A 14531-nucleotide genomic window follows, 5' to 3' on the forward strand; every position below is an offset into this window, starting at 1 on the left:
CTTGACAAAAAACCCCCAAAATGTCTTGTTTAGTCAAATCCATGCAAGCTCAACTTTTAACTAGAACTGGAAACCTACCAGTCAACCTATGTAACTCACTATTGTTCTTGGGTGGCCAGAGGTGTCCACCAGATGTATCAATAATAGCATCCTGGAAATATGTTACTCTGTGTATGTGTGTGTGTTGGAGACTAATAATCTGAAAGGGGCCTCTGCAGGAAATTGAGTGTTTCCCAAGCCTACAATAAGCCAGGAGTTGGAATGCATGGTGAATAAAGTTCTGGTAACACATCCTGAATGCCTGGGAAGATTTGTAACATGTACAACAGTAGTAGCAGCAATCCTCATTTAAGGTGGTCCCAAACTCAGTACCCCATGACACTGCGGGGTGTTAATTTTAGGCAAAAGATTTTCCGAGACAAGCTGTGAAATAAGACTTAAGCTAGGACTAAAAAGAAGACAACAGCATGAGGATGGCCTCCAAAGCCACCTATGTCAGCCAGATTCCTACACATACAAATCCCAGGTTCCCCACCCACCCAATTTACCTCTGGATCTGCAAGGATCTCAGCAAATTTCTGATAGGTGAAGGTCCCAGCCTGCAGGATCAAATCTCCTTCTTGGTCTGTGCTCTGTCCACAGAGCACTAGCAGCTTGTAGGCAGAAGGGTCACATATCAAGGAATGAACCTGTTTGCAGCAGGAGAGACAGTTTCAGCTCCTGAGTTTTGGACTTGCAGAAATGCTGCCCTCACTCGGTCGTGTCTGATGAATGAGCTTGGGGAGGCAGCCCCATTGAGAGGCAGCTTTGCATCTTGCCTAAACATGCTTGAGTCTGGGCTCTAGACACAGCCCCATAATATCCCAGCCCTGCCTCAGGCAAGGTCACAGGAGGGGTGGCAGGGAACCTAAATACCCCCCCACACCTGGTCAGGATGATCTGTGCAGTCAAATTTAGCTGCAGGCAGAGAGGAAAAGCAGGAAGGCAGCCAGGTCCCTAGAAGTGGGGGAGGGAACTGGGTGCAGTCCTGAGCACAGGGCTTTGCAGGAGGGTCTTTGTTTTAAGGCCTTTATCTACTCCCCTTCATAAATTTTTATCCTGATGGGGCAGGAGGATGGTTTCACAAGGGATTTGTAGCTGGTTTGCCCCCAGAGTCAAGAAGCAGGCAACTTTTGCACCATGCCACTGTAGCAACTCTTAGAGGTGTAATCCCATTGGTTACATTGACCCCAGGTAGGCAGGAACCCCAGAGCTTTACCTCTGACACAGTGCTCTGTTCATCAGGGTTTACTAGGATGACTGTGTCCAGGTCCTCGCTCTGGTGGTGGAGGGTCCTCTGACCTAGGGAGACAGTAGAAAAGGCTATGTTCAAAACAAGTGCTCATAGTCAGAGCCCAAGGGCAAAACAACTGCCTTCAGAACCAGGCCATTGTGGCTATCCAGGAGAAGCTGGAAGGGCTGGCAGTTTCCAAGCTGGCTTCAGCTTTCCCTGCTCTGTTCCTGAGGAAAGTGACCTTCAGTAGAGCAGCCCAGACCAGCTACCTTTGAACTCCCACCCCAGGGAAGCTGCAGGAAGATTCCTTGGTGAGTGGCTTCAAACAACAAATGAGAACCAAACTAGACCAATACATTTTGGCACAGGAAGTATTGCTCTGCACAGTTTATGCTAGCCATTTGGGGGGCTGACTTCAGCTTTCATTGGGACAGAAAGTGATTTTGCTTTAGGGCTGAAAGGCTGCTCTGGAGTCCTGCAAATTTGAGATGTGTGCTGATGAGGAAGCTTCATCCAGCACTGCTGGATATGCAGATGTGTTTGGATGTTCAATGAGCAAGACATAAACATGCCCATAGCATGGATCTTGCAAATGCTCTAGCTTCGGGCAGCCCCTCCCCGCTCCTCAGAATTGTGCAGGCAGTTGTGAGTTTGGGAAATGAGCAGTGTGTGTGTGTGTGGTGAGGGTTCCTCATGAGCCTGCAGTGATCCTTGCAAAAGAGATGAGCTGCCCAACCCAATACTTTCCCTGGGAGTCTGGGCTCCTGCTGCTGAGTTGTAAAACACTCCATGGGTTGAGCTCTGTGGCCAATTTAAAATGCATCCATTAAAAAAAAGAAAAAAGACAGACACATAGTGTGTGTGTGTGCGCGCCCGCGCCCAGGATTTTGCACTACAGCAGCTGTTCCTGCTTGGCATCCATCGTACAGCAGCTGCTCTGGGCTCCAAGGACTGAGCTGAAGCCATGAGCTGCTCAATTCCCCTCCCCTCCCCGGCCCTTCCAGCTCTCCGTATTTCTCTATAGATGAAGATGGACAGAGGATTTTGAAAGGAGGGAGGGTGTTCTGGAAATGCTTAAAAGGAGGGAGGGTGTTCATAAAACAATTTTATGACAAAAATCAAGCACACCTTTCGTTCTCTAGGGTCAAGCTCTGGAAAAAATGAGTCATGCTCATTGGAAGCATGAGGCTGCTTTGCCCAGGACTGTGTGACTAGCAACCCAGGTACTCATTAAGAAGTGAATAGATATAAAAACAAACACATTCCTCTGAGTCACTAAACAAGGAGGTTGAGCCAGGCCAAAGCTGAGGACCACTTCTCTCCAAAGGCCTCTGCTTAGGAAACCATCTCCTTCTCTCCCTCTGCTGCATCCCCTTCCTCTTTCCTCTTCGGAATGCCCCCTTACTTGCCTTGCAAAGAGGATGCAAAACCTCTTGTCAATATACATTTGCTGAGCAACGGTTCCCCCCACCCCCACTTAACTTTCTTCTGTTCCCAATCTCAAGGGACCCAGAAAGCGGTGGGAGGGGTGTGGGTGTCTTGCCACTGAACCTGCAGCATTTCATGGATTGCAGGCACTGCAGAGGAGGATGCTCACCACACTGCCACTGGTCCTCTCCCACTGAAGCCCAGCAGGGAGCGTTTCTGGTTGGCCTTGGCCTCTGTGCCTGGTCACCTGCACCAGCTTCAGACTAAGCCTTCAAGGACAAAGCTGGCCACCAGAGAGCACCCTGCCTGCCTCCAACCCTCTGTGGGCCTGCCCAGCTGCTGGCTGCTGCTGCAGCAATTCATGTCAGTAATCTCTCCCAGGAAAACAAAGCTTGGCTGCTTAGTATTCTGCTTGCATCAGAGGATTTCCTCTGCTCACAGTTGATATTGCAAGAAGTGGGCAGGGGAAGGAGGCAGGCCAGGCAGGGGCGTGGAGAAGCCACTGGGTCAAGGAAAGGACAGGTGTCCAGGAGATGGCAGCCTCTTGTTTGCTGGCCTTCCCATCCACCCCATCTCCCCTCCCCAGCAATTCCAGAGGCCTCTGCAGAACTCCTGGCTGCTTTCATCATCTCCTGGTACCTGCAGCTTGCAGCCCATCTCTCCATCTGACAAATGCAAATGAGTTGGCCTGCTTACAAATGTGGACCAAACTAGGTTCTCCAATGCCCCAGTAGGCAGAGGAAGCTGTAAATGCCTCACAACCTGGTTTCAAGGCTGTCTGTGTAAAGCTCCCCTGCAACACCTTTCAGGCCAAAGCTCTTCCAGGCAGCTTGCAAAAGATCTTTAAACCATAAAACAGTTTTTAAAATATAAAGGAAAGAATCCAGTTACAAAAACTAAAAACAGCAGCAGGGTAAAACCCACCTCACCACACTTCTAACAGAATGCAATCTGAAACAAGTAAGTTTTAAAGTCTCATTTTAAAATGAACAAAGATGTGGCCATGCAGACTTCTTTTGAGCAAGAATTCCAAAGATCCGGAGCCACTCCTAAAAAGGCCTCTTCTCTAATGCCTATTAGCCTGCTGTATCTGGCCACGAGCCTGCAAGGAAGGCTTCTGGGGCCCAGGCAGCTTCATATGCAGGTGGTCCATCAAATAAAACCAACATTCAAACCATTTAGGGATGGAAAGGTCCAGATTAGCATTTTAAATTGAGCCCAGATACAAATCAGAGCTAAAGGCATCTGGTATGTAGTAGTGGTGACTTATTTATTTATATTTTAAAAAAAGTAATTCTAAACTACTTAATATTTCAAAAATCTCTAAATAATGTTCGTTATATACAATATAAAAACTAAAATACAGCCAATAAGACAATCTAAACACCTATAAAAGTAAATCAAGCAGAAATTTAGGGGGTTCATACCCATAAAACAGGGTCCAACCCTATTGAGCAGGGAAAGCCTAGGCTTCTTCTATGCTTTTTTATGCTCTCCTCCACATGTATTCCGTTTCACGTGAAGTCTCTATAGGCAGCCCCACATGGAGTGCATTACAGCAGACTAGTCATCTACTATAACATATTCTGCACTGGGGTCCCTTGGAAGAGTTTGATCAACTGATCTAAAGAAATGTAAGGGAACTGGAAATCTGACATCTCCTCAATACCCTGCCTGGCCCTTGAGACATGGTGCACCAGATCAAGACGTTAGATGGCGCTAGAGCTCTGGACTAAGCTATGCATACTGTGGCTGGGAGTTCTTTGCATCCTCCTTGCCCATAGTTAAATTTATTGCAAGAAAACCCCAGCCCCACCTCTACTTCTGCCTTCAAACACCCATGCAAATGGGGGAGGGTTCCACTCTTGCCCTTTGGAGAGGGGGCAGACTAGAAGCTGGGCAAGGAGAAAACCCTTGGCCCTGCAAGTGGGCAGGAACTCCTCTCCTTGTGGCTGACAATGTGTGCCAGGCCAATGGCTCCAGCAGGGCCAGACAAAGCACAAAGCCATCATCTGTTCTGGATTCCTGCATACCATTCTGATGGCTGCTGGGATTTGGCTCTGTGGCCGACCATGTGAAAAAAAAGAGAGAGTTTGACCCTGGAGGGGGGCAGTTTTGCCATCATCCATTCACTTCTTGGCACTGCCCAGAAACCTGTGGGGCTCAACTGATGAGCCCCCCCTCTTTTTCCAGGAAGATGTCCACTCCTTTTCTGATTCTGCTAGTGGTGGCCTGCTTTTGCAGCACTTCACAGCAACTAGACCTACCTGTAGGAGGAATCTCTGTGATGGGTGCAGTGATGTCAGCTTTGCAAGGCGGATGGGTGGCACCCACACAGAGGAGGGAGCGCAGACGCAAGGTGGGTGACCTAGTGAGCCTTCAGGTAATGTTTTTGTAGATGGAGCCACTCAACTCCTGCAGTCCTCATCTGACTCATCTCCTTGCATTTGAACAATTCTCATCCTAAAGGAGGGGCTGCACCTGGACTAGATTTTTTTTAACTTGTTCATTAATAATCTGCTCAGAGCAAGCTTTGGGGATTTGATGCTACTGAGATGTGGGTGACCCCCAACTCTATATTTCCTTCCCATCTAAATCCATTCTCTCCCCCCCCCAACTCCTACATTAGCATTTGCAGTTAGCATTGGATCAGAAAAGGGCTAACAAAATGATGCTTAATCCCAACAAGACAGATGTTTTCCTAGTCACAGAATGGCAGCTCAGGGAATGGGGATTCAGTCTGCCTTGGCTGAAGCTGCATCCCCCTTGAAAGTTCAGGTTTGCAGCTTGGAATGCTCCTGGATCCAGCCTTGGACACAGATGTCCAGGTCCTGGCAATGTCCAGGATCAGCTTTGCTCAGGTGAGATCAGTGGGCCAATTGCATATGGTGAATTCCTTTTGATGGATCTTTAGGAAAGTGTAGGGGGGAGAATCTCCCTATATTGTAATGACTTGGTGCAACCACACTTGGAATATTGTGTACTGTTCTGGTTTATGTACCTCAAAAAGGCTATTGTAGAGCTGGAAAAGGTGCAGAAATGGGCAACCCAAACGAAGGAGGGAAGGGGTTGGCACAACTCCCCTATACAGAAAGGTGACATAGTTTATGGGGTGTTCTGCCCAAGTGGTCCATTGAAATGAATAAACCTAAGGTAGTAATGTTTAATAATGTCAACCTTCTAAGTCTTTTTAGTTTAAGAAAAGGGTAAGCAGTGTGTGTGTTGGGGTGGGAGAGAGAGAGAGAGAGAGAGAGAGAGAGAGAGAAAGAGATGTGCTAAACAGATATAAAATCCAGCATGGTATGGCAAAATTAGATACAGAGAAGTTTTTCTCCCTTTCTCATGATAGTAGAAACCAGTGGGGTCATTCAATAAGGCTGAATGTTGGATGATTCAGGACAGACAAAAGGAAGGACTTTTCCCCAAAATATATAGTGGAGCCATGGAATTTGATGTCCCATGATGTTCACCAATGTAGATGGCACTGAAGGAGAATTATTAAACAAATCCATGAACGCTCTTTATGGCTACCAGTCAGGCTGGCTGTACACAAACCTTCATGATCAAAATATTTTGAATACCTGGGGCTGGACCTCTGAGAAACAAGATGCTGGCCTAGACATCTTATGTGCTTGTAACTCCATTTAAAGTTTTAAAATTTAAATTCTCCTCAGTTGGCTGCAAAATACAAAACTATTTTTTGGCTTTAGGAACAAAACCCAGTTCTAGTACTTTATCATATACTTAGGGAAAGTCTCCCTTTCTTTTTTTTCCGCGCAGTCTTTCAAGGTAGCTATGAGCATTTTAAGAGGGTATGGTACATCTTCTTGGAGGGCATTTGGAGGAGAGGCCCGATTGCTGCTATTAAATGTTGCTTAGTGATTTGTTGTTCTTTTAATGGACTGTGTTTTTTATGGATTCTTATTTACTTGTTCTATTGGGAATTACTCTGTAGTTTAGGGAAATAATACAAAGTTTTTAAAAATACCATGAAGAAAGCAGCCTTAAAATGATCAAGTACAGGAAATGAGTCTCTCCTCCAGAACTCCATGAGGTGTGCCTTTGGGAATGCAAAATTATTTGCATCTGGAGTGCAAAATCCACTCCAAAATTTGCATAGCAGGTTGGCCTCCTACACTGGGTCTACTCTGGCTACTTTGGAACCGCAGTGGAAGCAGTTGCCTTATACAGAACCAGACCAATGGGGTCCATCAAACTCAGTTTTTTATACACTGACTGGTAGCAATGAGACTCCAGGATGTCAGGGGACATTCCCAGGTCTACCTGGAGATGTCATCAAGGACTAAGCCTGGGACCTTTTGCAGACAAAGGAGGTGATCTAAGGACTGAGACACTACTACCCTTCACCTTTCAGAGCTGGAGAAGCAGGGAAGCGATTCTGGATGCAAACTCTGGCTGTATCCTTCTGCATAACTAACCTAGTCCTTACCCTCAGAGGTAATTTTACTGTACCTTGGCCTTTATGTCTGAAGGAAGATTAAGTATTCAGTCCTACACACACTTACCTGGAAGTAAGTTCCAGATAACTCAATGTGGCTTACTTCTGAGTAGCTACGCCTAGGGTTGCAACCAGGCCTCCCGGCTCCCTGTAATGCCCTGCAACCTTTGGCAATCAAATTGATTTTCTTCTCTAGTGTTGAAGCGTTTGCAATGGATGGCCACGGGATGCCACTGGAAGCTTCTGCATGAGGAAGCAGCATCCCCACCCCAAGATTTGGCTTCCATTCCATTGTGCCTGATAAAGAGGGTTGTATGACTCAAAAGCCTGTATCTCCTCCATACCAGCCAGCTGATCCAATAAAGATAATGCCTTGCTTAGGGCACAATCCAGTCAAAGCTAAGCACCTTTAAGCCCCACTGATTTGTTCTTCGACAGATGTTCCAGTAGCTTCAGATAGTGACTTTCACAGATTGTCCACATGCAGGAAGAAAAGCCTTCCATCAGCAGGGCCTCCTTTCTTTGGCTCAGCCAGGATGGTCCAGGCCAGACAAAAGGAAGGACTCCTTCACACAGCAGCACAGAGTTAAACCCTGAAATTCACTCCTAGGGGAGGCAGTGATGGTGGCCACAAATGGGGAAAACTTGAAAAGAGGAGTGGACAACTTCATGGAGGGGGATAAGGTTACCAATTAGTGCAAGCAAAATGGCTGTGTTCCCCCTCCAGGGTCAGGATGCTGAGGAAATGTGGAGCAGCACTGTGCTCTTGTCCTGCTTTTGAGCTTCCTCTTGGGGCATCTGCTTGGCCACTGTGAGAACAGAGACCAGTACCAGCTGAGCCCCCTTAGGCCTGATCTTGCAGCTGCAGGGCTCCTCTAAAGTGCTTAGGACCCTTGATGTGGGAAGGGGCTTCCAAGAGGCAGTGGGACTGGGGTGGGTCAGAGAGAGAGAGAGAGCTTGACCTGACTGGCAGACAAGATGATGAACCCTGCTGCTGGCATCCTCACTGGCACCAGAGGGTGGGGCACCCATGTTGGAAGAAGAGGGGGAACTCCACGGGACTAAGCTGAGACATCTAAGCAACAACGCGGGGAACGACGGGGGCTGGGCAAGCAGGCCAGAAGAAAGCATGTGCGGGGGGGGGGGCAGCCCATCCCCTCGGGCAGTGCTCCTTTCCAATCCATCGAGGGCATCTCCGGCAGCGTTCAAGAGCTCTTGGAGAACATCCCCCCTCCCGCACCGCTTCTGGAAGCATCGGTGTCTGAGAAGGCGGGGGCTGGTCCCGGAGGAGGCGTGCTCCCAAGGGGTCCGGCAGGCCGGAGGCCGCCAAGCTGACTCCCTGCGCCCCCACCCCACGCGGCACTTGGAGCAGGCGGGCGCCAGCTGCAAAATTTGCCGCAGTGTGCGCGCCTCGCGTGCGCGCTCAAGAGCCTCCGCCACCGCGTCCCCCCTCCCCGGCAAAGGCGAAAGGGGGCGCTGGCCGGACCCTTTCGCGGAGGCCTTGGTGGGCAGGCTAGCCAGCCAGCCTGCGAGCTGCCCCCTCCGGAGCAAAAGTACCAGCGCCTCCGCCTTCCAGTCCCAGGAGGGCTAGCTGGCTCATCTGCCCAAGACCAGTCCCCCCCCCCCCGGGCAGGGATACCCCTCGGGGCACGTCCCCGCGGGGGGAAGCAATGAAGCCGGGGTGGGGGGGAGCGGGCAGCAGCTGCGGACGAGGATGCTGCTGCGCCCCCTCCCTCCTCTCCTCCCTCCGCTCCCTTCCGGAGGTCGGGCATGCGGGGAGCAGCCCCCCTTCCGTCCCCCGACGGGCCTCCTCTCGGCCCGTGCGATGCGCGGAGGGCTCTGGCCACCCTCGTCCTCCCAGGATTCCACCCCTCTGGCCGGCTGGCCGGCCGCGGCCGGTCCCATCCCCGCTCCCCCCACCCCATGCACGTACCCGGTGAGGTGGCGACGCGTCCCTCCGCCCTCGGCTGCCCTCCGCGACGATGCCGGCTGGGCCTGGGCTGCGCCAGGCAGCTGCTGTCAGTGCAAAGCGGCGGCGGCGGCGAAGAGGGGGGGAGGAGGAGGGGGCGGAGCTGCTCCCCCCCCGCCCCGGCAGCCTTAACCCCTCGTGAGCCGCGGCAAGGCCCAAGGCCTCCGAACTGCCCAAGCGCACGACTGAGCAGAAAAGGGGCAAGAGAGGGCTGGAAGTGGGGGGCGTTGCACGGCTCTTCCCCAGGACGGGAGCTCGCTCAGGTTGTGGATGCAAAAGGAGCCACTCCACTTCCCTCCTGCAAGACCTGGGGAAGGGGAGCCCGCAAGTGCTGTTCTAGAGGATGCATCAAGTCGTCTCCAAATTAAGTCCCGTTGTTTCCAATGGGGCTTCCTCCCAAGTCACCGAAACGGGCTGCTGTGAAAATGGAAGAGAAGCCAGATTCCCTGGGAAATGTGGGGAGCTGTTTCCACACAAGAAAATGGTGCCCATCTGCAGAGAGAATTATTTTTTTGCGGGGAGCAGGATTTGGCATGCCTGAGCTGAGCCCCCATTTGGATGTGCTTTAGCATACATCCAGTGTCACCATTTGGTGCCCAAAGGGAACCACAACAGGAGGCATCCTCCCATCATTAAACCATGCTTGGTCATCATCTTGGGCCTGGAAATGAACATACAGATCCCATATTAAGAGAACCGAAATGAATTACAGGTCCTCTTAACCCCAGTTGCTGCCCGGAGGGTCTGCTAAGCTCTGCCAGGCTGGTCATAAATAAAAAGACAAGAGAGATGGGAGGAGTTTGGGGGCTTGAAGCAAGAAGTTCCACTTCCGTGGCTAGGAAGCCACTCTGGCCTGGGAGTGCTGTTCATGGCTGTTGGAAGGATTTGCTGGCCTGGAGGGAAGCGGAGGGGTTGCCACATTCAGAGCAATTGGCAACAGGAAGCCTTTCAATTGGCCAGGCCTAGTATGTGCTTGGCCACTCCTGGTATAGCTTCTGCCTGTCAAGCCCAACTCAAACCTGGTCTAAATTAAGGTATCTAGGGAGATGTCCAACCTGGTCCAGGCAAGGGATGCATTTAGTGGACTAGTTCTGCTAAGGTTAACAAGAACAGGAAAGCAGTTAAAATGTTGCCGTTCTTACTGATTAATTAATTTACATGTAGCACCACCATTAATAAATCACCATTAAAAAACATTAATTCTTAATGCTGCCATTTCTGAGGTCTTATTCTTCTTTTGTGTAGAGGCTGGCCTGCTCATCTTACTCAAGATGTGGAAGATCAGATATTGTCCCAGAGTATCTCTAGCGGTGGCAAACACACTTCAGTTGTGCTTCTCTGTCCAGCACTGAGAAAGCTGAACAGGGAGACTGGGACATCATCTCCATCAGTATAATGCATTCCAGCGAATGCAGCAAAACTCCAGGAAATTAAGACATCTACAGAACAGGATATCCAGCTGATTCCTGACAGATGACCAGCACATAAAAACTTGGTGCCTGTGAGGGTAGAGGTGCGATTTTCAGCTTGGGAAATACAATTGTGTCTTAGAAGGGCTTTGTATATAATGGAATTCCAGCCTCTTCATGCAAGAGAGTAATAGGGAAAATTTCATGCCTCACCTACAGGAGTTGACAGGTGCCTATAACTGACTTGGAAGTGCATGTACTGAGCTGCAATGAGTACAAAATCCAGGGAGGTTCTATATGGAAGCAGCTTATCTCATAAGAAAGAACAATTGCAAAAAATATTACTTCACCCCCAACTCCCCAATAAACATTGTATAGGTGTGTCATCCTCCTTCCCTCTCTTTGCAAAGATCAGGGGTGAGTACAGATCTGCATGAAGGCAAAACAGCACCATCCACTAGGGATGGGTGGGTATCATTATTTCAGTTTATCAGTTTTCCAGTCTTAAATTCAGATTTCCACAGATTAAATTCAGATTTCGGATTGCTTCATATCCATTGAACCTGTGGTCACGGAACCTGTGGTCAGTTGGCAAATAAGGCATAAGGAGAGTAGGAGGTGGGCAGCTTGGCCTCTGTGCTGCTGTCTCCTCCTCCAGTCTCTCTTGATCCATTTCACTCCATTTTTTCCAGCAAAAGAGAGACACCCAGATACAGAAAGGAAAGAGATGACCATTGTGTTGATAGGCTAAATTGCTCGAGGGATGAAAGTAAGAGTGACATATAGAAATTAATGGAGAAGTCCAATATTTTAATATAGATAGATTTGGGCAGCAGTGTGTCCCTCCACCCTCCAAAAAAATGTTAGAGCAGAAACTCTTTCCTTTATTGCAAATTCATTTCTTATTTAGTGTGAAAATTTTTAAATATCCCTGCTAATACAAACTCCAAAGCAAATACTGTTCATTAACCCCTTGGCAGGGGTTGTGGCTAGCAGGGAGTGGCAGCGCAGCTCACACTGAATCCTACGGTTTCCAAAAATAGGGGTCTAATACTTGTCCACAGCTGTTAGGCCCCTGTTGCAGGTTGGGTGGAAGCTGAGAGTGCAGCTTACACTTTTGCCATGATATCCATCATTTTATGCTTGCATTGCAGATTGAGCTGGGAAGCATTAAAACAAGGTGCAGCTCACTGTTATACCCCTATTGCTGACTGGAAGACTGTGGCAGGACAGAGTAGTGTATGGCACACCTTCAATGCTCTTAATATTTCAGGTCACCAGCAGGGCTGAGACAGATTTGGATTCTAATATTTGTCAGGTTGCAGCAAATCTGTGATACACTCAGCTCTCCATCGTGGCCTAGCCAAGCACTCGGCTGCGTGTAGAAGATGTGGGACATTAGCAGCCAAACCTTAGAAATACATATTCTTGCTAGTTAGCATGAGAAGGGGCTAACACCACAGAGCTGTATTGTTGACAGGCAGATGCTCAGACCATAGAAATACAATTGGTAGACATTTCCCCCTCCTCTGCTGTAGAAGGCGCATGTAGCATTTCCTGCTTCTTCCTCCCTCCCTTTCTTTCTTTGACAAGCGTTGGATACATACAAAGCTTTGGGCACATGGATGAGGCTGGTTATACTGTAGATATGAATACATGTTTTACCTGCATAGTTTTTGCTGCTGCCTTTACTGTGAACCAGTGGAAGGTTATAAAGTAAGTAAATCTTGTTTTAAACTTACTTTACAAGTTGTTTCTTGATTCTTTGTTAAGTGGGGTAAGAAACAGAAAACCAGGTTATTTAATAGTTGAACTTGCTCAAAAGTAGGCTTTACTATGGACTTTAAAAGTAGTCATTAAAGTAGACCCTCCTTCTATGGAGCTTTTAAAGCAGAGGTTGGATGACCATCTGTCATGGATGACCCTTGGGATTCCTTCCAACTCTACAATTCTATGATTCTACAGCCTAATTCTTATGCTTTAAATTTTTGCTGCCAAGGATGGGATTCTAAAACTCTGTTCAACCTACACACGTGGGAGCCAGAAGGGATAAATTGCAGTTAATATATCCTCTCCTACCCATAAAACTCATCCTACTGAAGCCTCCTGTTCCATTGACTTGCATGGAGACTTTGAAATGTTAAAGAGGTGATGACACATGAGCTGAAATCTCCAGGGATCTTGCAGCCCAGAACCTGTTAGAAGCAAGATTGAGCTCTGTGTAGATCTAGCCATGAACCAAAGGCCAGGATACCATGGGTAATGAGCTGCACACAAACTCCTGACTCTCTTGCTATCCTTCCATGAAGGGAAAGCACCAGGAGACAGGCCTGTTTACATCTTTTCCTGCATCTCTTCTTGCATTCTTCAGGGTTGTCCCGCCTTGCTTTAAACAAGCTGCTTCCCCAATTCTTTCGTCAGCACTGACCATGGTTGCATGTAAAGAAGTGGATGTCAGTCACCAGAGCTTAGAAAAATAAATGAGACGTCAACAAAGAGTGTTGTGGCAGTGCACACTCTTGGAAGTGCAACACTCTTTGTTGACATCTCTTTCTTTCTTAGTTCAGTTTGCTCTTTGAGATGTAGTAACATCCTTCCATGAATTAACTCCTGTGGTTTTGAAGTCTCTTTTCCATGGCTACCTCTTCTCAGGTTTCTCCTTCTGTTTGGAGACCTGATAGTTCTCTGTTCTCAGCCTCCTCCCTTTTGTTTCTTCTAGGCTGATGATATCTAAATTGATCTTTCCACCCTTCTCTCTTTATTCCTACAAGGCCAAGGGCCTTTTGGCACCATCCTGAAGGATGCCCAATTTCAGGCTGCATCTTGGGGCAGGGAGAGCACTGACCAGGGCAGCAGCTTCAGCTTTATTTAAAAAAAGAAAAAGGAAAAGGAAAAAAGAATAGTTGTAGGCAGTGCTATTTTTCTAGAAAAAGAGGTGCCGAAACTCACCAGGAACACCTCCCCTTGTTCTCTTATAATGGCAATGGGCCCACCTGAGAGGTGCCAGAACTGAACACTGGTTGTAGGAGATGTTGGCTCAGAAGAAGCTGCCAACACCCTGCTTCCGCCTCCTCAGGATGCCTACCATGACCCTGAACCCAAGCCGTTACCAGGAATCTTGAAGCAGAAGTGGAGAAGCTTGCTGCACCAGGCATAGCAGGAATACAAACAGAAAAGGGGCTAAACTTCAATTCCCAACAATGAGCCTTAGTCTGTATCTGACCGCCCTGTCACAGACAACTCCACAAAGATGGCACTTCCGGAGCCTGATTCCCACAAGGAACCCTTGACACCCCACCCCTACCCCACTCTTAAGCATGGGCGATACAGAAAGCGGGAGAGGATGATGATGATGATGATGATGATGATGATGATGATGATAATTTATTTATATGCCACTCATCTGGATTCGGTTACCCAAGCCACTCTCAAGGTAACAGGGGTGATAGGTGGGATCCAGGCCAAAAGACTGGCTTCAGGGAGTCTCCACTCTTGAGGATCTGGGGGAGAGACTGAAAGAGTGGGGAGATCTGGCCCAAGACCAGGGGTCCTCAAACTATGGTCCATGGGTCAGTTCCGGCCCGCCAGGGTCCTAAATCCAACTTGCCCAGCCATTGCAGAACCCAAAAGAGAAGAGGAAGCAGCGGAGGGGAGGAGGGTGTTTATGAGGCACCTGCTGCCTGCCTCAGCCCTCCCACTCCTCCTCAGCTGGGCTGCCCTCCTCCTGCGAACAGTGGTGGGGGCGCAGTGGGGCCGGACCATGCAGTGGCAGTGGAGCCTCCTTCCTGTGAGGAGAAGCAGGGGGACTCACCTCCTCATTCCCCCTCACTTGAATGGGCAGGTGTTTTATTTTGGGGTGGGGGAGGAAAGGTGAGGAGGGTTCTTCCCCCTTCCACAACCACTTCCCTCCTAACAGTCAGGAAAGGGGAGGGGGCGAGCCGGATGTTTAGGGGGTGCTGTTGGGTGGGAGGTTGTGTGGAGCAAACACCCCCC

At 49.0% G+C, this 14531-nt stretch overlaps 1 protein-coding gene across 4 annotated transcripts in view; it reads right to left on the reverse strand.

Annotated features, from left to right (window-relative positions):
* Positions 1-14531, reverse strand: part of MAP1A (microtubule associated protein 1A) — a 35942-nt gene that overhangs the window by 12486 nt on the left and 8925 nt on the right. For 3 of the 4 annotated variants that reach the window (XM_083713317.1, XM_083713319.1, XM_083713320.1), the window contains exons 3-4: positions 1259-1341; positions 549-689 (exon numbers count right to left, since the gene is read on the reverse strand). In XM_083713317.1, the coding sequence (XP_083569443.1) occupies positions 549-689; positions 1259-1341 (224 nt within the window). Of the gene's footprint in view, positions 1-548; positions 690-1258; positions 1342-9093; positions 9220-14531 lie in introns of those variants that run through there. The other variant, XM_083713318.1, reaches the window with a different exon arrangement.

This window comes from Podarcis gaigeae (genome assembly GCF_964106915.1).
Source record: "Podarcis gaigeae genome assembly, chromosome: 14".
Classification (NCBI taxonomy): Eukaryota; Metazoa; Chordata; class Lepidosauria; order Squamata; family Lacertidae; genus Podarcis; species Podarcis gaigeae.